This window comes from Sceloporus undulatus, chromosome 2 (genome assembly GCF_019175285.1).
Source record: "Sceloporus undulatus isolate JIND9_A2432 ecotype Alabama chromosome 2, SceUnd_v1.1, whole genome shotgun sequence".
In the NCBI taxonomy this organism is placed as follows: domain Eukaryota; kingdom Metazoa; phylum Chordata; class Lepidosauria; order Squamata; family Phrynosomatidae; genus Sceloporus; species Sceloporus undulatus.
Genome location: NC_056523.1, coordinates 21,914,072 through 21,931,959, shown reverse-complemented (window position 1 = coordinate 21,931,959; position 17,888 = coordinate 21,914,072). Strand labels below are relative to the sequence as shown.

Genomic DNA, 17,888 nt, shown 5'->3' with positions numbered 1-17,888 from the left:
CTGACGTTACCATATAAATAATTATTCTTCTGTGTTTCTTTTCTACACCTTTGTCTGTTATTATAATTGTCATGTTTAAAAGGAAGAGAAGAGGGTCAAAGGGAACTGTAGTTTGAAGCATTTCAGTTATTGCAGAATGAATGTTCTTCCAGTATTGACAAGCAAGTCTACAGCCCCACCACATATGAAAAAAAATGGAGTTGGGTTTCTGGCATTTCCAGCATTTTGCATTTCCCATCTTATATATCAAATTCAGTTTATTCAGTGATATATACCAATGGTGAAACATTTTCAGCATTAGATTGTAGTTTTTTGTGGGGTTTTCGGGCTCTGTGGCAATGTTCTAGCAGAGTTTCTTCCCGACATTTCGCCAGCATCTGTGGCTGACATCTTCAGAGAATGCCAGCCACAGATGCTGGTGAAACGTCAGGAAGAAACTGTGCTAGAACATGGCCACAGAGCCCAAAAACCCCACACAAAACTATGGATGCCGGCCATGAAAGCCTTCGACTTTACATGACATAGATCCATTCTGTCCCTGCATTCTTTCCTTTTTTGTGCCACAATCATGAGTTCTCAGGAACACTTTGCATACCCTAATACCATAACATGGGGACAAACACTACCATCAAACACTCATCATGCTCCTGTTAAAAGGATAGCTTCAGGAGCCACTTGAAAAGTTGGTAGTTGCGTTAAGAAAGCAGCCTTACATAAAGCCAGCCACATTGTAAGCACAAGAATAAATCAGTCTGTGAGGTACTGGTGGTAATCAGTACCTCATTGTTTCCCCCAAATCATTCTGTATAATTCATGTAATGTGCCTATGAAAAAGTTGGTCCCCAATGGACTTTTCCACAGTGTGCTCTCCAATAATTACTTGATTTGCATGCATGGTTCAGGCTCTCTCCTGCGGTACATTATGATTAACACACCTGTTCTCTTCCCTTTTAAATTTGGCTTTGCTCAGTCGGGGCACAAATAAAACCTACACTAACAGAACAGCCAGATTTCTTTATCTTCTTTGCTGTCTTCCAAAAGAGACCTACTGCATGTTTTAAAAGAAACTCTCAATGTGGCATGCCCCAGATGGAAGGGGCCACAACTCCTACCTTCCCCAGCCAGCAGAGTCCCTGGTAAGTGTGTATTGCACTGAAATTTCACAGTGGTCATTTTGCAGGGTTTCAAGTCAGACACTAGAATATGAAGCAACGGGTTCAAATTACGATAAAAGAGAATTCCACCTAAACAATAGGATTTCTTGACTATATAAACTGTTTAACAGTGGAATCGACTGTCCTGGGAGATGGTGGATTCTGCACCCTTGGTCTTTAAACAGAGGTTGGATGGTTTTCTTTCAGGGCTGCTTTAGCTGTGTAGGAAGATTAGCTGTGCATGGCAGGAGGATGAACTAGATGATACTTCCAAATGGGATGACATGCACACAAACACATCACCCTCCCCACAAGGAGAGCCCAAGACATTTTGCTGGCTCAGGCAAAATAGCATGTGGTGTTCCTCTTCCAGTGAAGGTGTAGCCTAACCAACACTAGCCAAGTTATTTTGACACAGAAGGCAGAAAACGCCTCAAGCATATCCCCAGTCCCCTTAATCCCTGGCCTAACAATTTGTTGTTGTCAATAATAACACCCCTTCACAATGTTGCCCTTCCCAATACCCCAAAACAGTGCTCTGCATTAGCTGTCTCATTCTGTCTTATGGTAGGACTGGCCATGTGTACCTCTCTTTCCCCTGTGAATTTTGTCATACAGTGCCTACAGCATTCTTTATTTACCACACTACTCATTATCTCACTTCCTTCAGGTCATTTCTCATTATTATTACTCATCACCAAAACACCCACCAAGATCGCCACCAAGTCCAGTGGAACAATTAGGTCATTTTAGATCCTGGATTTAATAGTCATATAGGAGGTGGGGACTCTCTAGCAGGTCATGTGTATTATATGTCATTTACTTCAAAATGTGGTAAGCCAGCTCTGCTTGCATTTGGGGACCAGGACTTCTTCCCCAAAGACCTACCTTGGCCACAACATTGCACAGAACCCTTTCCCATAACACTGGTCCCAAACAGCTCAAAGCCATTTCTCTTGGGCTTTTCTACCTTTCTGAAGGAGGGGTTTCTCCTCAGACAGTTTTTCCCATACAGCTAAAAGCCATTTCTGTTGAGCTTTTCTATCCCTCTGAAGGAAAAAATTCTTCCGCAAAAGGAGAGATAAGCTCAGCAGAAATGGCTTCTAGCTGTCTGGAACAGTGTTCCATGACATGAGGAAATTGCTCTGGCTCCAAACTCCTCATCCGTGGTGAAGAAACAGTCCCATAACATCACTGCCGTGTATTTATAGCTGCCTAACTTTAAACCAAACTTTATACTTCAGGAAGTGAGCTTTGAAAGCTTTCTTCTCTATGCGATTACTGAAATTGCTTTTGTTGAGGGAGTCAACTCACTGTTTCCTAACAACAAGACAGGAACAGAACTCTATATTCTTGTACATTTGTGGATATTGTGAAGTTATGCCTTTAGAGAGTCATGTAGTTGCCTCAGGTAACAAACTGTCGCTGCTAGCAGAGGGAGGAAAATGGTTAGCAATTAATTTCTAATTATTGTAAGGGCTTTGTTTTGTTTTTTCTAGTAATGGGGAAGAATGCTTGTGGGCTTTTCTGCTTTCTGCTCCCCAAATAACTTAGCTCGGTTTGGATATTATACACCTTGACAGGGTGGAAGAGCAAATGCTCCCTTGGCTGGGTGCTCTGCTCTTTGACCTGTGTCAAAATGTGGAACCATTTGCTTTTCTATCTCAGGTGGAAAAAGGCTTGAGCCAACCTTGATGTTGGGAGAGTCAGCTAATACCTGTAGGGATTCCTTGTGTAGCCAGCAACGAAGACTCCAGGGTGATTTGGCAGCAATATCAGCTTAAACATTTATAAATGATTTCAGTAACTTGTTTGTGTGTGTGTGTGTGTTTAAATTAAATTTTCCCAATTTAAATAAATTAGGTTTATTAGGTTGGACACAGTGATGCTGTTAGTGATTAATTACAGCTCTACTTTTCTCCTGCCTGATAATAATGCCCCTTAATTTAACAAAAGCCTTCTGTGAACTACCCTAGTTTTCTTCTCTTCCCTTTCTCAGTTCCACAGTTCATTGCCAATATCTGGTTTCTTCTCCCTCTTATCAAACTGTCTCCATAACCCCTGCCCACAAAAAAAGAAACTCTACAGATCAAGCGTGACTTACATAAGATTCCTCCCCTTTTATCCACAATACAATCATGCAAGGTAGATAGAGCTGAAATTTTCCAAATCCGCAGTAGCTGAGCACACATTTTTGTTTTTGTCTTCTGAACACAAATTAGGGGTACCCCTTCTTTCACCTTCACATGAACAAGATTTCCTTTGCATGTTCCGAAATCCCTTTCAATATATTTGAGTTGCAGCATACGGGACTATTATGCTGGCCCTATCCTTGGACAATATGAGACAGCTGCCTGAGAAAGCAAAAATGAGCTTGGATATAATATGTTGAAAGTAACTAGGGGGCAGAACAGACGGGCAGCTAGAAGCCGCCTCTGTAAGCCCTGCATCTGTGCTGCAGCATCCGCTTGCTGCAGCACAAATGCGCCGTCCAAAAGGAACTGCTCTAGCCGGCTCCTTTTTCGATGCATCATAAGGGCTGCGACACAGCCCTATGACCCTGCTTCCTGCCAGCAACGTCTGGTCGCTGTACAGTGGCAGCGACATCATGATGGCAGCATCCTTATGGACTAGGGTTCAGGAGCATGAGGTTGCTGCATGCTCTTGAACCCTAGAATTGGCGCCACACTGTCGCTTCCCGCCGATCTGTCTCGGGTCAATGTTACTCATCACTACTTATTTTTTTGAGCAACAATAGCTAGCTTCATTATTTTTAAGTGTTTTAATATCAGCCACAGGGCCAGTTTGGTGTAGTGGTTAGAGCATTGGACTATGATTCTGAAGACCAGGGTTGGGATCTCTGCTTGGCTATGAAACCCACTGAGTGACTTTGGGCAAATCACACGCTCTCAGCCTCAGAAGAAGGCAAAGGCAAACCCCCTCTTTACAAATTCTTCCAAGAAAACCCTGTGCTAGGTTCACCTTATGGTCACCATAAGTAAAAAATGACTTGAAAACATCATTCCTGGTATTTAAAAAATTTATTTAAAAGTAACACATTAGCAATGTATAGCTGATAGCTAACATGACATGCTACTTTTTGAAAGTGACCAATGAGAAATGACAACGCATTGCTTTTATATAAAGTAAAATCAACATGATAGGACTTAAAGGAGGCACGGAGATCATACAGCCGATATTGTTGGTCTGCAAATTATATCACCCCTAGCCCGTAAAGCCAATAGTGAGGAATGCTGGGAGTTACAATGCAACAAAACTTGGAGGGCATGTGATTCCCACCCCTGTTTTAAAGAAATCTTTCCAAGCTCTGGCAACAAATGATGTGGAATAGTAAGTAGCAGCAAAAAGGTTTTGGAAAACAGACCTACTCATAGCGTGTAGTGCCCTCTGAGGCAGTGGAAGACAGTGTCCTATCACCAGTGATGACGTAAGAGTGAATTGCCAGTTCAGTTACTTGTTTATTTTTATCAAGGAAAGGAGAAAGAGCATCTTATTCTACACAACAGAAAGTAAAATGTCTTGGGCCAACAGTGTACCACTGAATGTCAGGTTTTGGGGGAGCAAGTGCAGGATATATTTGAAATCTTGTGGTCTTCCCAGAGGCATTTGGTAGACAACTGGGGGAGACAGGCTGTTGATCTAAGTTAACTGACCCGACTAGACTCCTGTTACCATCTCTGTTTTGAATGCTCCTTCTGCTTCAAAGGGGTACACTCAGAACAATGACTCAGAAAGGGCAGTTTCATTTTAAGGCCAGGCAATCATGCTATATTTTTGCATTAAAATTACTCATTGAGAGATGAGGTCACCCATTTTGTAGAGGGGCGGTGGGCTCACAGTGGCCTTCCAGTTAACTTAATTCCTCATGGTATATGAGCTGCTCCCAATGGCGTCAGTGGGGTTAGAGTCACCCAGTGCGGTAACTCATGATGTCACCCTTGCCATTGATCTCTTCTGATAATACACCATACAGGATCCTTAGTAATATTTTTTGTACTAATATTACTCATAAATCATAATTCCCGTACATCACTGAATGTAATGGCAATAGTTGTGACATAAACAACTAGAAAAAAATGAATTGTACTTTTAAATTACAATATCATATGTACAGACCAAATTTACATAGTTTCATGTGATTAAAGTGAAAATTTGGGAAGATGTGGGGTTTTTTTTAAAAAAGAAAATTTAAAAAGAGTGAATTTATTTTTTCATATTTTATTTATTTATAACAAACAAATAAAACATAGCTAATGATACTATTTACATACTAGTCATTTCTAGTAATTAGTTATATTTGTGAGAATAAAAACCTTCTACATTCATAATGGTTGAGAACCAATTTCTTCCTTTTAACACTTAACTTTGCTATTTTCAAAAAGAGTGAAATTTAAAAGAAAACATGAGGCCTCTTCTTTCTCTGCCCACTGAGCCTCGCTCTACTCACGTCTTTCTCTTCCACTAAGCTCTGTGGTTTTAAAGGGTGAACACCACAGCCCATTTAGATATATGGGGAGCAGTGGTGTCACTCCACCATAGGATGTCACCCAGTGTGGCCTGCACTCCCAGCACCCTCCAAGTGACACCTCTGGCTGTTTCCTTCTGGTCTCCTCCACTATACAGTTGGTGAACCACTACTCAATGCAAAGAGAAAATGCTGGTGTAACACCAGCAGGTCACCAGATTTGATTTTATCTGAGTAAACACTTGAACCCAGAACTTTACAGTTTATATATAATATTCTTAAGAGTTATATAGGTCTTACCCTCTTCTTCCTTGCCTTGGCTTAGTTCTCCCTTTCTCATAAAAAGTAATGCCGATGCACTCTTGTAATCATGGTGCTTCTCTCTCTTTCTTTTCCTACTGTCTTTATGGAGTATATAGAATAATTTGTTATATTTGAGGGTATACAGATGGCCGTTTACCAAGTAGCAGCTTGTGGGAATACAACCATATGGGGAGCCACCATCTGTCTGGTGCATCTGCCCATGAGGTGAGGAAAAGTGTACCGCTTCCTCTGCTTCCTTAGCTCCCTAGTTGGTTGTAAGTGTGTGAGGAAATACTCTCTTGGTGGACTGAGGTGGTGGATGATCAGTACCCTGTGTGGTTTCACACAGTGTAATAAGTTCGCTCTTTGGAAAAGATAGTTCAAATTCACTCTACATTGCTAACAGGGCCAACCTATGTATAGGGTGCCTATGTAAAATACACTCTGTGAGCAGTGTTATACTGGAACCAGGCTTGCAGCTGAAGGACTGGGTCTTTTTGATTAGCAGGAATAATGATACCATGTCTTACCTGACCCCCAGTTGCCTTGTTCCCTCTGAGTTTAGCTGCAGTCCTCACAATAGCTGCAGAGATGGGTTGCGTATGACTCTTCTAATCGCAACATTATATTATTGTGAACTATCCCTATCATAGAAAGCCAGTATGCTGTAGTGGTTTGAGTGTTGGGGCAGGGTTTGAATCCCTGCTTGGCCATGGAAACCCACTGGGTGACTTTGGCAAATTACGCTCTCTCAGCCACAGAGGAAGGCAATGGCAAACCCCCTCTGAACAAATCTTGCCAAGAAAACCCTGTGATAGGTCACCATAAGTCAGAAATTACTAGAAGGCACACTGCCTATCATAATGAATAGTGTATGAATAGTATATCACTGAATATAATGATAGTAACTGTGACATAAACAACTAGCAAAATTAAAATTATAGCGTTAAATTAGAGTATCATAAGCACAGCCTAAATGTATTTACATGTACATTGTCTAATGTAAAGTGAAAATTTGTTAAGATGTAGTGTCTTTCAAGAAAATTTAAAAATAATTTTAATTATTTTTTTAATTTTAAAATTTTAATAGAATTAAATTTTAATTTTAAAAAATTGGGCCTTTTCTTTCTCCTCTCACTGAGCTTTGTCCCACTCATACAATCGCTTTCGCATTTTAAAAGGACACAGGCGAACACCTCGGTCAATTTCTGCCCAAAGGTAGATGTTTGGGGAGCAGTGTGGCATGCTCCCCTTAGGGTGTCACCTGGTGTGGTCTGCGTGCGTGCACACACACCGCACTTTCCTAGTGAAATCCCTGCACAGGGTGTGTCCAAGTGAAGCTTTTTATTGTGCCCCAAACACAGAATTTTAAAGAGGGAGCAAGTTCAGACAACAGCCTCTTCAATTTGTAAGCCTCAAAAATTTTCCTACTGTGAAGTCTGCCTTTTTTTTCTTACCACACGCACATGAAAAAAGTCTGTTGAGAAAGAAGAAGCAGAAAAGCTACAAAGTGCCTATTGATTGGTAGGACTAGAAACTGTCCATCTGGAAGCACCCTCAGTTTTAGGAAGGTGTGTGGGAGGGGGGGGAAGCCTAATTAGATTTATCTCTGCTATGCTAGGTGGTACTTAGGTTTCAGGTTGAATTGAAGAAGGCTTCTGAAGTTACTGTGATAGAGAAACGTGCAATGACTGATCCCCCTCTTTTTAAAAATGTAAAATTAATTTATATTTTATAAAAAAAATCTTTGACCCTTTTTACAGCTATTAAGACTGCCATTGCAGACTTGAGAGTCTTTATAGAATCATAGAGCTGGAAGGGGCCCTATGGGTCATAAGGTCAATTTCCTGCCCAGATCAAGATTTTCAGCTACAACATCCTGAGATCAACCTGCTATGCACCAAGGACTAATTAGTTACTATTTTAGATGAGGGAACACATATATTAAAATAATATTTACTTATTTTCCCACCTTTCTTCCAGCTATCTGCAGGGTAATGCAAAGTTTGGTAAATGCTGGATTACAGTCCCAGAATCCACCTGCTAGCATGGCTATGAATTGCAGTCCAACCCCCACTCTCCCCACTCCCTTCTAAGCTCTCAGCCAAAGACACACAAAATGCACATTTTTAGTCCTCATAAAAGCCACTGTGAGACAGCACAGCCTGAAGGGGAAAAGAGGAATTGGTCCTGCCATACCTTTATATAATTACAGCACACATTCCTCAAGCTACAGTTCCCACCATATAAAGTAAACAAACAAACAAACAAGGCAAGACTCGTACCCAGGACTAATATATTACAGAACAGAATTAGGAGAGAAAATGACAAAACCCCACTACTGGTGACATACAGCATCCAACTGAGACCGTTCAGTGAAGCACAACCCATTCTGGACAATAAGGCTGCCTTCTCAAAGGAGTTTATTGCAATCGCTTTGTTCCCATGATGGACACGGGATGTACCTTTAAGAAGGTAGATCTTATCACATTTCCTGGGTTTCTGCTGCATCTTTTCAAGAATGGGAAGAAGATACAGGAAGAACCCGGAGAAGCCCAGATTACAAACAGGTTGTGTGCTCCCTGGTGATGGGGAAATCTGATACAATCCTCTTTCTTAAAGTTACATCCTGTATCTATTGCAGGAGCAAAGCCAATGTAATAAACTCCAATGACTCTTGGTGTTAGACTTTACTCACCTACAGTCAGCCTCCAAACCTCAAACAGGTACTTACCTATTCACACAACACAGATATGGACACTGGTACAAGATCTTGCCACAAACCCAGATGCCGACTCTGCCCACACATCTATTCAGAAAATGTCATCACAGACCCTAGTGACATCAACTATAATATTAGAGGGACTTTCATGTGGTCATCCTCCAGTGTGATTTATGGCATACTATGTCAGCAATGCCCTACAACATTCTACATTGGGCAAACAGGCCAGTCCCTGCACCAGATGATAAATGGACATAAACCAGACATTAGGAATGGAAATGCACAAAAACTAAAAGCAGAATAGTTCAGTCTCCCTGGTATTCTGTCTCAGACCTCAGAAAACCAGTCCTTGAATAAAAGAACTACAAAGAAAGACTGGAAAGCAAAATAGCAGAACAGGAATGTATCCATAGAATACAGTCCATCAACAGCAGGTTGAACAGAAATAATAGTTTCATGGCACACTACACACATTTCAGCACTATCTAACCGCCACCTTCATGAGAGTGCCCTTGACCAGTTTATCACACCTTCTCTCTTTTTCCCACACTACCTTCAGATACTCATTCATATGGTTAGCTAATCTCCTTGGCTTTAGGAGACATCCTTCCTCCTGCCTTTGTTCCCCAGCAACTAAACCAAACTGAACTTGCCACCTCATCTTTCCATACCCACAAGGTTTTGAATTTCAATTGACATTCTGACACACAACCAGCTTATATAAGTCTTTCTCTAGACTCTCCACTCTACTCTATGCATCTGAGGAAGTAGGTTCGAATCTATGAAAGCTCATGCAACCAGCGTCTTTCTTTCAGTTAATCTCAAAGGCGCTACAAGATCCCTTTACATACTGATTTTCCAGACTAACACAACTATGTCTTTGAATTATTGTATGCTTCTGTGATAGAATGGAAATTTGAGACCAAGTCTTCCAAATCCCTTATTGCTGCTGCTGTTGTTGTTGTTGTTGTGTGCCATCAAGTCTTTTCCATCCCAAACCACTGCACCACATCCAGTGTCATGGTATGATACGCTTTTTAATCACATTTCATATAGAAATTGTTATTCTTTTCGTTTCCTCCTCTTCTTCCTTTCCTCTTCCCCATCCAGGCTGCAAACTTATATTTCCTCCTTGGGATGGTGGAATCCGTTATCGAGGCTTGACCCGCGAACAAGTGAAGACTGCCCGCTTCCTGCCTTTTGACTATGAGATTGAATATGTCTGCCGGCCTGAACGTGAGATCGTGGGGCCCAAAGTGCGCAAGTGCCTGCCCAATGGGACATGGACAGACAGTGATGTGGAGAGCCGCTGTTGTGAGTCTTATGGCTATGCGATAGAGGAGGGAAAGCATATGATATTAATGCAGCAACTAAATCAGGCGCAGGCAAAGTTTGGTCCACAGGCCATATGCAGCCCCAAGGCCATTTTTGTGGTCCCTGGGGCCCCTTAGAAAGTAAAGAATAATTTGCAAAAAATAAAAATGTTTCTTAAAAAAATATATGATTTGCTCTAAAAATGCTGGCAAAAGCTCTCTAGGGTTGTGAAGAGCATTTCCACCATGTCTGGAGACCCCTTGCACTCCACACGCCTGAAAAACAAAAATTTACCATTTTTTTTGCAACATTTTACTTGCCCCCAAATAACATCTCTAGGGGGCCTGGGGAGGCATTTCCACCATGTTTTGGGGGCACCCTGGGTCAGTTTAGGGCAGGCCCAAGGAAAGTCTTTTTTGAAACAGGAAATAAACAAGAAGTGACTTCTTGTTAGTAAAAAAAGTTTGTTGTTGTTGTTGTTGTTGTTGTTGTTGTTGTTGTTGTGTGCTTTCAAGTTTTTTCTGACTAATGGCAACTCTAAGCTGACCTATCCTGGGGTTTTGTTAGCAAGATTTGTTGGGAGGGGGTTTATTCTTGCAGCTTTCTGAGTGTGAGATAGTGTGACTTGCCCAAGGACACCCATTGGGTTTCCATGGCTGAGCAAGGGATCTGAACTGTGATTTCCCATGGTCATAGTCCAGTGCTGAAACCACTGTATTGTGCTGGGTTTATTTAATTTTAAGGCCTTTCCTGGGCATAAAACACAATAAAAATGCCCCTTGTACCCTACAGAGCCTCTGAGGACATTTTTTTTTCTTGGAGCAGAGGCCGGGGGGGGGGGGGCTGCAGCCCTCTAAGGTCACCTGGATGGAGGACTAATGCCTTTCACACTGTTCCATAGCTTTTCACCTGTGTCCTAAATGATGAAGCAAAATAAACTTGTGGATAAGAAGGAGCTCTTGATGTTTTAGACTTCCACTCGTAGAAGTGTCAGGCAGCTTCATCAATGGTGAGAGGTTCTGGTAGTTGAAATCCAAGACTCCTAAGGGGCCAAAAGTGGAGAACAATACTTCTGTGGGACAATGTGGCCTAGGTAGGTAAACTGGTTGGTTCCATGGTTACCAGAAAGGCTAAATCTAACACCCTGGATACAGTTCCCATGCCATTAGTAGAAGCAGGAGAAATCTGTATGCCATCAGGTGTTGCTGGAGATCAGCTCCCATCAGTCCCAGCCAGAGTGGTCCATAGTCAGAAATAATAAGCACTGAAGTTCAGTTTCTGGAGGGAGGGTCACACGTTTCCCACTCCTGCTGTAGTAGCTTAGACTGAGCTCCAACCCCATCCTGCTCTTGAGAGAGCTGGTGTACCTTTAACATCTGTAACATCATCTGTTTATTGATCTTCAGCTGCTGTTTTTGTCTGCTGGCTCTGCTTGTTGTTTTTATCCTTGTGGTCATAATAGTGCTTTTTTAGTAGTCTGTCTGTTATTCACATCAAAAGGTGAAGGCATAAATCCTATAAGCAAACCAATAAAAAAAAAACTGTAAGATAGGCAGAAAAATTCATGAGCGGCAGCTCCTCTCCACTGAAGGGATGGTGTGATGGGGGCACCTTGATCCATTGAATGTTTGCTTGCTATGCAGCAATTTAAAGAACTGGAGATGTGCAGGAGCAGGTGGAATGGGGAAACAACCTCCACTGCTAAAATCTCCTGGTATATACATCAACACCTAACTTTTAACATCTCCAACTGTCTTAATTTGACAGGGACAATCCCAATTAAACCTCTGTCATCACACTTTTTAGCTGCTTTAAAAATGAACCCATTTCTTTCTTTTCCTCGCACACCCTCAGCTTACTTCAATTGCTGCAAACTGAGTTCAAAGTGTAAAAGTACTTTGCGCTCAACTCGGTTACAAGAAGAGGAAAGGAGAGAAGCAGAAGCTTACTCTTCCCAGCAAGCTCAAGCAAAAGCTAACTGCTGCCGTCTCTCCTAGCTTGTATCTTCTTCCTCACTAATAACTTCTGCCACCTTGACCACACTCTGATTTTGCTTGGTCACACATGTCTGGGTTTTCATCTGTGAAATGTTGTTGGTTATGCCCCTGTGGAACCTTTGGCCTTGATCTTTTACTATTGGTTGCTGGCTAAGGCTTTGAGTTGAAGTCCAAAAGATCTGGAAAATGAAGCATTCCACCCTCCTGCTTAAGCTGACCCAAGTTACAGCACCAAGCTGCAAGTCAGTATTAGGCTATGCTGCTGAAAATGAAGACTTCTCTCTTTCCTTGCTTTTTACAGTACGCACCTGTCCCAAGATGCATCTGAGTCTGGAGAATGGGCAAGTACATGTCCGGGGAATTGAACGGGTGCCTGTGGAAGGCACTTGGGTGGAATATCGCTGCAATCCTGGCTTTCATCTAGTGGGTAGCCCCCGCAGCAACTGCACCAAGGTGGGCCGCTGGAGTTCTGCCAAGCCGATCTGTGAATGTAAGTCACATGGCAGGATGTAAAAGGTGGGGAAGCCAGATGGATGGAGGGTTATATTTGGAGGAGAAGGTTCTCACTCAGGGTGATGGCATCTTTTTTCAGAAATTGATGTGTGGATCTGAGACTTAACAGACATTTCTGAGGGGAGGGGAGAGAATATTTTAGCTACGTGATTTTAGTCTAACATCACAAAAGCCATATTTAATATCCTGGCTTTTCTCTCTGACTTCTGCAGAGAGTTTAAAGAGAGAAGGTGTATTTCTGCTGAGAAACACAGACACACAGGGACCCTAGGTCAATTTGTTTTGGTACAATAAAACTTGAGTACTGTATTTTCTGGTGTATAAGACTACTTTTTAACCCAGGAAAATCTTCTCAAAAGTCGGGGGTCGTCTTATACGCTGGGTGTCATCTTATAGGGCAGGTGCTGAAACTTCTGAGCCTGACTGGAGAATCTGCGATCGCCACATGTGGTGGAGGGAGCTCAAAAATGGCCGCAGCCACATCCCCACCATATGCTATGATCATATGAAAGCATCTACCGCTCTGATAGTCTTGGAGACAGGGAGGGCTAGGCAGGCAGGGAGAACTGACCAATCCAAGCAGGCTTTGTATACAACAAGGTTTCCTACTAAGTACCTGCATGTCATTTGAATTAAAATTACCATATTGAAATCAAATCTGATGTTTTTTTAATTTTTATTTGGTGTGTGTTGGAAGAGGGGTAGTCTTATATGGTGAGTATATCCCAAACTCCATATTTTAACTGGAAAGGTTGGGGGTCATCTTATATGCCCAGTTGTCTTATACGCCAGAAAATACGGTAAATATGACTTTGAAAGAATACTCTTTGTCTGAAAATAATATAGAAGGAGGAAGAGGGATTGGAAAGAAAAACTTAATTGTGCATAACGTATTTCCTCTGGACAGTGTGAATAGTGGGCCAATAGTGGGCAATTGCTTGTAGGAATAACAAGAAATGTGAAAACTTCAGGGTGAATATCAAGTTGTGTCATCAGTGGGGAATGGTCATACAAGGTAGAGGTATAAGATACGTCTTACATGTACTCTTTGTCTGTGGCACCCATATTCCACTCATAATGCCACCAAATTTAAATGAGAAATTTGAGCAGCCTCACTCTGTTTACAGAAGCATATACTTTGTGAGATAGATTGGGGTCAGGCTAGGATGCGATGTTGAATCCAAGGTCATCCAGTTAGTTTCATAGTTCATCAGGGTCTTGAACTTGGATTTTCCAGTTCCCAGTTTGCAACACTAATCTGAATTTCTCAAATCCCAAGACTAAACCACATGAGGGCCAGCGTGGTCTAGTGGTTTGGGTGTTGGACTATGACCAGGGTTCAAATCTCTGCTCAGCTATAGAAGCCCATTGGCTGACATTGGGAAAGTTGTACTCTCTCAGCCTCAGAGGAAAACAAAGGCAATCCCCTCTGAACAAATCTTGCCAAAGATTTGCCTTAGGGTGGCCATAAGTCAGAAATTACTCAAAGAAGCACAACAAGACTATACCACACTAGATCACATTAGTGTCACAATGGCAGCATCTCTGGCATTCTTGCAGGGAGGAGGAATATATGGCATTCTATCACAACTTAGAGCCTGTTAGTTAGCAGGAGGACTGAACCCTTATTTGTTTATCAATTCATTTAACGTGTTTACACCCCACCTTTTTTCACAGAGTGAATGCAGTATAGAACAGGCCTGCAGTTAGAGCAGCTTACATAAGAGCACATTGTACAATGAGTAAAGAAAGAAATACAGTATAAAATTACAACAGAATCAATTAACATCAAATAAAACTGCAGTAATGGAGGTAAGCATCACTAAAATAACAAAGCAAAGAGAAAAATCAATTAAAAGCCTTTTGGAACAGCTATGTCTTTCCCAGATGCCTATAAGAACAAAGCTAGGGAGGGAAGTTCCCTCTCGCTCACACACACACACATGCACACACAAAACCCTGCTCCCCTCTCCTTTCCTGTGTTGTAGCTAGACTCACAAATAGTCTTGATAATTCCTGGACAAGGAGGCATTATGGTTTGTAGAGAGGGAAGAATCAATCCTCATGCCTTCCCTTTGCTTCAGCTGGACTTGGGAAAAACCTTCCACTGAAGCCAGTTGAGAGCTTGTATTTTTCAAAACCTACTTGTTGGGGATGGGGGAGATGAGAAGGGAGGCGGCCACAAGATAGATGGGAAAGCTTTACAGGCCCTATTCAACCTATGGGAGGTTCCTGACCTTTCGATCAAAGTGGTGAAGCCTGATAAACCTCCTTTGAATTGGTGTTCTGCAAAGTGGATTCCACTGCCCCAAAGGCATGTGTCTAATGGCTATTTCTTAATCAGCAACGGGACTTGGAACATAATAACAATAACAATAATAATAATAATAATAATAATAATTTATATTTTCCGCCTCTCCCTGCGGATCGAGGTGGGAACAAAGTCTGAGATGTTGAACAAAGAGTACAGGTGGAACAGATTCAAGAAGCAGAGCCTGAAAAAGTTACTTTTGAACTGCAGCCCCCAAAATTCCTCTCACTGATTATCTTTCAATACTCCACCAGAGGATTCAATACTCCACCAGAGGATTATGGGAGGTGAAATAAAATTTAAAAAGTAACTCTACCAAACACCGAGGGAAAGGTATTCATTCCATACTAGAAACAAAATAGCTTCTAAAAATAAGCAAGCAGAAACTTCATTGTTTTTGTGGGCTTTTCGGGCTATGTGGCCATGTTCCTGGCATCTTCAGAGAATGTTGACATGGGAGTGAGTGGGGTATGTATATACAGTGTGACCCTTGGTTGAGAGGAAGTGATTTACATGTTAATATCTGTGTTGGTCTGCTGTTGAATGGCAAGGTCTCAGGGTGTCTATTTAATTAATGATCCACTTCATTAATTAAATTTCATTCTCAGTCTTAGGTTGCATCTATACTGCAGAATTAATACAGTTTGACACCGTTTTAACTGCCATGATTCGATGCTCTGAATTCTGCAATTGTAGTTTTGTGAGGTATTTAGCCTTCTCTGTCAGAGAACTCTGGTGTCACAACAAACTACAAATGCCAGGATTCCATAGCATTGATCCTTGGCAGTTAAAGTGTTGTCAGACTCTGAAAAGAGTGTGTTATTCTGGAACTTAAATATTCTGTTTAGGGAGAGATGAGAATATTTTTCCACATCTTTTGTGGGTCTGATCATCACTTTTTCTCCTTGCTTCCTTCTACAGTGTGGCGTCCTCCTGTTTCCAGGTCTGGATCAGGTGAGTTGCTTTTTACCTTCCCTTCCTCTGTGCTTTCTCACATCTCCAAATCTGTTTCATCTTCACCCCACCCTACCAGATCTTGGTCTTGCCTTGTATAATCTCTCATCCCAGCATCCACCTCCAGCTGATCCTAAGGGACCTGATAGCTGACAGGGCTTTAATCCCTCTGCGGTCCTGACTCCCAGCTGCTAAACTCATGATTCTGCCTGCATGGAAAAGATAGGTGTGTGAGCATCATGTGGGAGAATGTAAAGATTTGACATTTCTCACTAATCCCAGAGTGACCTACATCCCCAGACTGGAATAACAGGCAGCTCAATGCAATTCAGGGGCCCGGCAGGAGCAGAGTGTCAGTAAAGTGGCAGAGTTAACAGGCAAAGCTAAGGGCAGGAAGGCAGGTGGAAAGGCTTCTGGGGAATAGATTGGAGCTACAATGTCTGTTGCTTTTATTTTCCTTTGTTTAAAGTCAAGGCTGGCTGTAAATGTTAAAGCCAGACATTGGAAAATTAATATATTTTTTTTACTACAATCCCTAATATTCCCCTTGCCAGCATTGAGAGTTGGAGTCTAAGAAAATTGTTTTTCCTAACTCTGCAATTCAATGCTCTGGGGTTGTGGGGAAGAGTGATATTTATTTACCAGTTTTCACTGGTAATAAGAACTTTGTTAAGTTTTTTAAAAGTGCACACTGCCAACATTCAGAATATTTTCTTTTTCTTCATTGTTTTTGTTTGTTTGTTTGCTTGCTTGCTTGCTTTTCTTAGGTGGGTTTGGTTAGTTTTGTTTTCTTAGAAATCTCAAAAGAAATGTAAGATCATAAATTCAGCCTCCAGACTCAAGTACAGGGGAGGGCAAAGTGTGGCTCATATGCCTCATGTGGCCCCCAGGGCCATTTTTGTGGATCCTAGGTAGGAAAAAATGGCAACCCCCCCCCAATAATTATTCTTATTCCTGTTCTTATTATTTTCCTCCAAAATGTTCCCAGATGCCCTGTGGGGTGTGTGGGTGGCATTTCTACAATGTTTGGAAGCCCCCTAAGCCCTCCAAGGTAAAAAACAAAATGCAAAATTTTAAAAACAAATTGTCCCAAAATGCCTTCTAGTGGTTGAGTGGGAATTTCCACAATGGTTTAGCCCCATTACCACCACCACCACCACCACCACCACCACCAAATTAAGCCCTAGAGAATCCTTTTTTGAAATACAACATGAACAGGAATTTAGTAGTAGTTGTAGAAGTAGTATCCTGCTCTTCTCCCAGAATTGGGACCCAAAGCCATTTACAGTCTAAGAACACAGTACAATTAAGTATGATACAGCCTAAAAACACAGCACAAGGGACTTCTTTTCACTTCCTATTGTTTTAAAAGGCCTCTCTTGGATCTAAAAGGGCCCCAAAAGCATGGTGTAAATGCCCCCTATATCCCTGAGGGAATTTGGGAGCAAAAGGTTGTGGGGCGGGCAAAGTCAGTATGGTGGGAGAACAGCCCTCCAAAGTCTCCTCAGCAACCACTACAGCTTCCTACCCTTTCACAGTTCCCAATCCTTGTAGAGCCTTTCCCACTGCAAAGGAATGGGGTAAATTTTTAATGCTTCTACAACATTTGGGGAAGGAGAGTACTTCTTTATGCAAATAAATGAAGTACAGTCAGCCCTCCATATCCATGGATTGTTTTATCCACAGATTCAACCATCCACTGCATGAAAATATTCCAAAAAGATATACTGTAAATTCCAAAAAGCAAACCTTGATTTTGCCACTTTATATAAGGGACACTATTTTATTGTGCCATTATATATAATAAGACTTGAGCATCCATGGATTTTTGGTATCCATGTGGGATCCTGGAGCCAAACCCCAGCAGATACCAAGGATGCATTTTGTATCATGGAAAATGGCAAAGGATCTTCAAGTGTCTTAAACACAAAGGTTATGATGTAACCTTTTGCAGACATTGTCTATGGAATCCAATGCATGAAGAGTTATTGTCAGCTGACAGATGGGGGTATAGACAGTGTGGTCAGAAGGAAGTGAAATACAGAAAGCATAGACAGTAATAAATCCCTTTGTCCATTAACAAAACTAGTAGGATGGCAATGTAAGCAGATATCCTTGTATGGCTAACCAAGTT

The 17,888-nt window shown here is 41.8% G+C and overlaps 1 protein-coding gene across 2 annotated transcripts in view; it reads left to right on the top strand.

Annotated features, from left to right (window-relative positions):
* GABBR1 (gamma-aminobutyric acid type B receptor subunit 1) overlaps positions 1–17,888 on the top strand; it is a 196,954-nt gene that overhangs the window by 111,449 nt on the left and 67,617 nt on the right. For both annotated transcript variants that reach the window (XM_042452359.1, XM_042452358.1), the window contains 3 exons: positions 9,776–9,979; positions 12,278–12,466; positions 15,722–15,754. In XM_042452359.1, coding sequence (XP_042308293.1) covers positions 9,776–9,979; positions 12,278–12,466; positions 15,722–15,754 — 426 coding nt within the window. The remainder of the gene's footprint in view (positions 1–9,775; positions 9,980–12,277; positions 12,467–15,721; positions 15,755–17,888) is intronic.